This window comes from Priapulus caudatus, unplaced genomic scaffold, assembly GCF_000485595.1.
Source record: "Priapulus caudatus unplaced genomic scaffold, Priapulus_caudatus-5.0.1 Scaffold129, whole genome shotgun sequence".
Lineage (NCBI taxonomy): Eukaryota > Metazoa > Priapulida > Priapulimorpha > Priapulimorphida > Priapulidae > Priapulus > Priapulus caudatus.
In genome coordinates, this window is record NW_014577190.1 from 119,610 (window position 1) to 127,627 (window position 8,018).

The 8,018-nt window shown below is 38.7% G+C and overlaps 1 protein-coding gene across 1 annotated transcript in view; it reads left to right on the plus strand.

The window, feature by feature from the left end:
- The first annotated feature begins 2,075 nt into the window (after window positions 1–2,075).
- Window positions 2,076–8,018, plus strand: part of LOC106805832 (zinc metalloproteinase dpy-31-like) — an 11,665-nt gene continuing 5,722 nt past the window's right edge. Inside the window, exons 1-8 of the mRNA XM_014807588.1 lie at window positions 2,076–2,107; window positions 4,460–4,571; window positions 5,182–5,309; window positions 5,830–5,925; window positions 6,140–6,317; window positions 6,799–6,806; window positions 7,029–7,064; window positions 7,320–7,464. Coding sequence (XP_014663074.1) covers window positions 4,472–4,571; window positions 5,182–5,309; window positions 5,830–5,925; window positions 6,140–6,317; window positions 6,799–6,806; window positions 7,029–7,064; window positions 7,320–7,464 — 691 coding nt within the window. The 5' untranslated portion in view covers window positions 2,076–2,107; window positions 4,460–4,471. The remainder of the gene's footprint in view (window positions 2,108–4,459; window positions 4,572–5,181; window positions 5,310–5,829; window positions 5,926–6,139; window positions 6,318–6,798; window positions 6,807–7,028; window positions 7,065–7,319; window positions 7,465–8,018) is intronic.

Below are 8,018 nucleotides of genomic sequence, written 5' to 3' on the forward strand. Positions count from 1 at the left end.
TTAGCAGGCTCGGGGACTACCTTTAACCATGATGACGTTGAAAACATGAATAATCCACGCATTGTGCGAGTATTACAGCGCTTTTAGATGACCAGTATTTCTTCTGACCAAGACTTGAACACAGCTTGTACACTCTATGAATCATTGCACGGGTATATTCAAGCTATGCAGTCTACCTTTTTAGACATTGGGCAACAAGCCAATTAAGGGTCTATCTGAGTGTGAAGATTGTCAGCAGCAAGAGAACACAAGCGAAATCGCGAATATGATGATTTCAGCGGCTCTAACATTCTTGATCATCGTACTGCATCTTTGCCGAACATCTCTTGACATTATTGATAGTTTACATTCTTCCCTGTTAAAACGCCAAAATGCTTATCAAAAGGCATTGGTGTATTTGAATTTGTCTGTTACAGACGATTACACAGAAAGAGATTATAATGGGGTCATTAAATCTCATCACACCATATCTAGATAATCTGGAAGAAAGTCTCTGTAAAAAAATTATTAACCGGTAGACTCTGCTTCAAAGCTGTGTGTCTTTTTAAATCTTCGGTGTCCCGGTGTTTACATCGGCATGCGTAAGCGTCCGGCTTAATTTCTTCTGCTGAATAATATTTATTGATAGAGTGGCTCCTCATGACTCGTATTTTCCGAGGGGATAAATATGTGCGTTTATTTATGGCATGCTATATAGTCCGTAGGGGAGACCGGGGACAATTGTAACACGGGGCAAATGTAACAGAGGCCTTCATTCCTAGTAGAAACGTGCTATATGTATACGCTCTTCACAGCGCATGCACATTTCATTGCCCCACATGCTGTCCTGAGGGTAGGCAGGTTTACGCATCGAGGAACATTTGACAGCCAAAACATCGTTGTTTTAGCAGGTAAGTAAAATCTCGAATTACCTAATGTTTTTTTTCTGGACAAATATTAACTTGATCTATCACTGTCATTACTGCTAAGATACAAAAACAGCCCCCAAATTATAGCCGTCTCCTCGGGGGCAAATGTAACAACGTGTTACAATTGCCCCTTGGCATGTATAAAGATTATGTGTTTTACAAACTGTGTTTTGTTTATAAGGCAAAAAAGTAGCCTATCTATAAGCTCAGACATGAGAACTACATAACTTTGAATTAATGGGTCTGTAAATATGTTTTGTTCACAAGGCAATAAGTAGCCTATTTATATATTTTATTCATATGTAAATGAGTCAAGCATTCGTCATAGTTTTTATTAAAATTATTTTATTGTGGTTCTATAAATTGCTGTTTAATTGTTGAAAATCTGCCCAACGTGTCACCTTTATAAAAAATATAAAAAATCTTTTTGAGGGATATGATTTGTTGGTACAATTGTATGTGTTACAATTGCCCCATTGGTGTGTTACAATTGCCCCGTGTTGTGGGGCAATTGTAACACTTGACTTCCAGTTTTGAAATGATAATGGCTTCAAAATAACTTGTTTTACTTAACCCAAACTTAGTCATATTTCAAGCCAAGATATGCATCTTTAATTTGATATACCTTGAAGTAAGTATTTAACTATAATAAAGTTGTTATGTCAGATTTGGAAAAACAGATTTGTTACAATTGTCCCCGGTCTCCCCTACATTAGCCTAAAGTTTTTGTAATTTGGCTGATATATTATATTTTAACGTTGTTATGTGGTAATCGAATAACTGTAGTGTCTATACGAACATTCATGGCAACTTTTCATCCGGAGCTAGGATTATGCCATCTTGAACCACGGATGAAACCCTTTAGGTAAGGCTTATAAGGCGATCCATGGCATACACGCACCTATGATAATTAACTCCATCCACTCAAGAAACGCAGCTGTTCCATCCTTTACAATAACCTAGCATTTATATATAAATGGTCATCATCCTGGGCCATCACTAACCTTAATACATACACAAGTGTTCTTTTCATGATATGGAAATGTATAGATACGACTGCGTCGTTCCAGCTAGGTCATCACTAATAAGAACACACACAGCTGTTCCTTCCGATATGCTAATAACGGCTACATAGTGTTGATAATATCTCGCAGACACAGCTTGGTCAGCACTACTGCCCACTCCCCAGACATTGACCGGTGAGTGCGTTTATCATTGACTTTCATCCTGTAGAATGAGGCTATAATAGTTGTAGTTACATATATATATTGTACTTATATATTGTATTTCAAGATAATTTGTTCGTGGTTTATGTTTAGTTTACTGATGATGCCTTTATATTTTGCAAGGCTACGCGAATTTTTTTTAAACATTTACTGATAAAATTACCGTAAACTATTAATACATGCACTATCTTCACAGTGTGTGTATTTCAATATGTATTCATTGATTTAGGACAGCGCGCTGCATTATCATTACATTCATCCTAATTTCGCTGGATAAGCAGCTCGTAATGTACTTGTGCTCATGTGGTATTATATGATAATATAACGTCTATCCTAAATATTATATATCCTATATAGTAGTAAACGAACAAACTCGTTGGTATAGCTTTAACACATGCACAGCATAGTTCATTTTCTAAATTCATGATTCATTCGAGCGTTGATCGACGTCCTCGTCATCAATATATTTGTCTGCTAACTGGAGCCAAAACAAAACGTTGCTACATGAGTTTTAATACGTGAAAGGCTCAATCCTACAAATTTTACTTCAGGGACTACTTCATTCTATATAGCTTGCGTCTGCACTCAAAATATTTAGAAAATTTTCAGGCAAAATCCTTTTGTCTATCTTCTGGATAAAGCCACACGCCACACGCCACACAATTGGACATTGGCATAAAAGTGGAACACGCCAGTAGATGGCGTTTTGAGACATCAGGCCGGAACAAGCGTAACACAAAACTTCAGTAAATATACTTAGAGTGTATACGCAACATACCCTGTATGTACGCAAATGACTATGGATTCAATAAGCGAGTTCGTAATCACAGTCTGCGCATGCGTAAACTTCTTCCGGGTCAGGTCATTTGTGAAAAAATTTCGTATTTCGACCGCACAGTACACATACGCATGCATCGGTGTCGTTGTAATGCTACAGTCTTCGTGTGTGTGCACGTACACGTGCGTGCGTGCGTGCGTGTACACGTACACGTGCGGGCGCGCGTGCGTGTGTGCGTGCGTACGTGCATGCGTGCGTGCGTGCGTGCGCGCGTGCTTGTGCACGTACACGTACGTGTCTGCGTGCGTGCGTGCGTGCGCGCGTGCTTGTGCACGTACATGTGCGTTGTTTGCGTGCTTGTGTGTGCACGTACGCGTGCGTGTGCACGTACACGTGCGTGCGTGCGGGCGTGTGCACGTACACTTGCGTGCGTGCGTGCGTGTGCACGTGTGCGTGCGTGCGTGTGCGCGTACATGTGCGTGCGTGCGTGTGCACGTACATGTGCGTACGTGCGTGCGTGTGCACGTACACGTGCGTACGTGCACGCGCGTACGTGCGTGTGCACGTACACGTGCGTGCGTGTGTGCGTGGGCACGTACACAGAATACATGTACATATACGTACTGAACCGAGAGCGCACGCCGCACTCGAGATTTCACCGATTTTTGTCACAAATGACCCGGTGACCTGTCACATCACAGAACCCCTTGGCTAACTACGAACTCGCTTATCTCCAAACTCCAACTCTTCATAGCGGCATAATGCATATTTTTCTGTAATCCGCTTCATACATACATCACGGTGGCCCCGTCACCATGGCCACTTCACTTGAGATATTCTATTTAAATATTTGCGGCGTGTCCTGCTGCTGCTGCTGCTGCTGCTGCTGCTGCGCTATCATTTGATCGTGATTGGTCGAGACTGGTGCATGCGCCTGCGTAATGCGCTTGCGCAGTTCGTTGCATAATATATTCGTAAAATAAAAGTTAGTTTTCATGCTTTAAATCCATCCATAAGGCATCCAGCTTATCCATATTTATACAATGTTGATTAATTTGTTACACGCCGAAATGCCGAATCACAAGAAAAGGAAAACTACTCTTCTACAAAGTAATACAATATGGTGAACAATATGTCGCGAAGGATAGCTAGGTTGGGTGCCAGCAGTCGGGTCGCACTGAACCTAGGTTTTTACTGTAATAATCGGTTATTTTAATTTAATAAAACGAATTTTATCGGAGGAGGAATTCAACAAGAAAAATGTGACTGGTGTTTGTGTTAATACAATAAAGTAGTCTGTAAAACAACAACTTAATGGCTGTGAATCTTTTTTATAATACATCACTTTATTTTTACTCGCAATATTATAAGTGTTAATTAGTATTTTATTCGTAATTTTTAGGTTAATCTGTGAGAATCTGGTAATATCTGCTTCACGCACTTGCGCCACAGAAATTTAAACGGAGAATTACATCATAAATTTACTGTTTAAAACTTTTAAGAATATGCTTATATAATTTTATTAGTTTGAGATATTGTTATTTTAGGTACTACAACAGATGGCACGAATAGGTACAGATATTATGTGGCGACAAGGAGTCATATTTGCCGCGTTCGCTTTGATTCAGTGCGTACACAGTCGGGAAATTCCCTACTGGGGTAAGGTATTTATAGCTATAAAATGTGTAACAGATACATGTAAAAATTAATGGTAGCTGTGTTAGCATTGGGAGTTGACACAGGAAATAACACATGTTGAGCTCTATAACCCCTTCGTGCGTTCAGTTATATACTTCTTTCAGTGTAATTCATATTTTTATTGTGTATGTTATAAATGTTTTGCTTAATATTCCCACTAAATAACAACTGTACAAAAGAGGGTAGGCACGACTCACAAGAATTTGCATTGATAATCTAACACTTAGTAAAATTATATACTATTTATGAGTGATTTTGTTTGTAATGTAACGCTAATATATGTATAATTATTCAAATTCAAAGCATTGAATAATTTCGCGTTAAAACAATAACCTAGGGTACTGCAATTAAAATATTATTCTATTTACACGCAATAAAATGAGTATTTAGTAAGAAAATTATGACAAACAAAAAGTCAATAATAAACAAGCTAGCGTAGTCAGATGAATGAAAGATATTGTTCGTTGTGGAAGCTAACATACGATTACAAAACAGCATGCCTTCCAAATATTAAAAAATGCACTATGTGGCGAAAAAATTGTGACTTTTTAGTACGATTTTATGGTTCTAGCTGAGCATGCTCGTGGTGAAAGCAACGGTCACGTTCTGGGGCATATCAGCCCTCAATCTGAGCACAATCATAACCCGACGGAGAATATGGGTTTCATAAGTGCTGATGGAAGAGTACCAGAGAATGTTGTAAGTGAAAATGTCATACATATATCCTACATTCAGTACATGTAATTATATTATGGTCATATAATAAGATGTATGATATTATCGCAATATGATCATGGCGGACACCATATGTGGCCGTATAATATCAGGCGTGAATAAAAACAATGTTTTTATTCAATCCTGATATAATCGTAATTTTCGTATGTTACAGTTGGATCAGAAAGATAATGTATTTAAACAAACATACAAAAAAAGTGAAAATAGTATTCTAGCTGAATCAAGTGCAAATTCATGAATGCTCCCGTAAAAATGTTGATTATTACTGGCCCGCTTATGAGCAAGCAAATTATTTCCTCGCGCAGGTAAGTATATAGCAGCATTTGCTGTGAGATGCCGGTTTCAACGACCCATGCAGGCCCTATCAATCATTGGTTGGCGCTGTTCTGGCGCAAAATAAAGGTAGCTGAGGGCAGCTATAAATTCCCATTGCTGTCTATTTAACATTTGGGAAATCATTTTGTACGCGTGTGTTTCTACACAGGACATCCACCGGGGGCGAAGTGACGAGGAATATAAGCAGCAAGCAACTCTCTACAGACAGATTGTGCATGAGTTCCGTCTTAATCATGGATTGCCGGTACAAAATATATGCAGGGGTGTCGGAAATAGTCAATCTACATCTTATTAAGCAGCTGAATTACCAAAAGTAAATAATTACACTGTAACGCTTACTCGGTTGAGAGACGCTCTCTTACGGAATACATTTGATTTCTAATGTCGAAATTTAAAAATATCAGGAGCAAAACAGTTCATGCAATTATGCATACTAATTATAATTACAAAATAATTAGGTCGGTCCATCCGATGAAGTTTGGGATGGCTTAATAGAGGGAGATATAGTGCCAACCTTAAGCGACCTTCAGGAAATGCTCGAAGAGATAAGGAACCCAACTAGAAGAAAGAGGAAAATGACATCTGACACTGCTGTCTATTGGACTTTGCCGATTCCGTATGTTTTGGTAGATATGAGTAAGTAATTACCTCCGCCAAGTAGGTTATGTTTTTGCCCCTGTTAGTTTGTTTGTTGGTTTGTTTGTTGGTTGGTTTGTCTGTCAACAGGATATCTAAAAAAGTTACGGACGGATTTTGATGAAATTTTTTGGACGGGTTGGTCTTGGGGCAAGAACCAATCGATTAGATTTGCGTGGTGATCCGGATCCAGATCTGGATCCAGGATTTTTTTTGTGGGGAAAACTTCGGACGCATTCAACATTCATTAAAAAAACCTGGAGCTTTTTTTAAAAATCAAATTTCTGAAAATTTCATCAAACTATATTGGGTGTACCAGTAAGATGGGGGGGGGGGGACTGTTACGCTGTGGCGGAGGTTTGCTATTTCCGATTGCTCTTGTTGTTATTGTTTCGCTGTTATATATGGTAGATATTGTTAGGAAAAGTATTTATACCTGTCAATTTGGTTATAACGCAAACGATTTTTGCATGTTACTCAGATAGACAGGCAGACATACAAACATGTATACATACATACATACATACATACATACATACATACATACATACATACATACATACATACATACATACATACATACATACATACATACATACATTACATACATACATACATACATACATACATACATACATACATACATACATACATACATACAGTACATACATACATACATACATACATAACGATACATACATACATACATAGACCTCGGTTTCTAATACTGCCACTACGGAAAAACGGGTACGATATGTGACCGCCGCCTATTTCCTATTTATCGACATGTTTCATTATGTTTCTATTATGAACGTTACTTCTACAGACTGAATCTTTTTTCGATTTAATCTTCTTCCCTTCGCACTCTCATTCTTCGAGTTTTTCCACTGACACGGTAACTTGGCTTGCAGTAAAATGTTACATCATCATAATATAATGAAATATCTGCGACTGCAGAATGATAACTATACACGGACTGTAAGTACTGCCGTCTGTCTGCAGGCATTTGTAAACGATTCAGACCTGGATTTGGATTTACTGTCAATTGAGACAGTGATTCCGGTATATGAGAATAGGATAGGAGATCAACGCGGACTGTCATTCTATGATGCGCTAACAGCTAACCTCGCATACTGTAATGGAGATGGTTCGTATATCAGCGATTTCTACACAGCTATGCTATGAAAAGTTTCTATACTAAGGCTATTACGCACGTATAATATATACGCACGTAATAAACATAACAAAGCGTATGAACGAAATAAACGTGTCTTCTAATGATTAGCGAAACTGTGGTGCATCCTTGTTTGCGTGTGCGCTCACCTAAACCTAGTTGTATATCTGAAGTGGTATGGTAAACTGAATCTTTGTTAATACACGATAGACGTCAATAATAAAATAACTAAGCCAAACAAATAATTTGCAATTACTAGTGTGTGAGTGCGCGCGCGCGCGCGTGGTGTGTGTATATTATATAATATTATATGTGTTGTGTGTGTGTGTGTGTGGTGTGTGGTGTGTGTTGTGTGTGTGTGTGTGTGTGTGTGTTGTGTGTGTGTGTATGTGTGCGTGTGCGTGTGCTGTGGCGTGTTGCGTGTGGTGGTGTGCTTGTGTGTGTGTGTGTGTGTGTGTTGTGTTGTGTGTTGTGTGTGTGTGTGTGTGTGGCGTGCGTAAATATAATAAATTATAAACATAAAACAT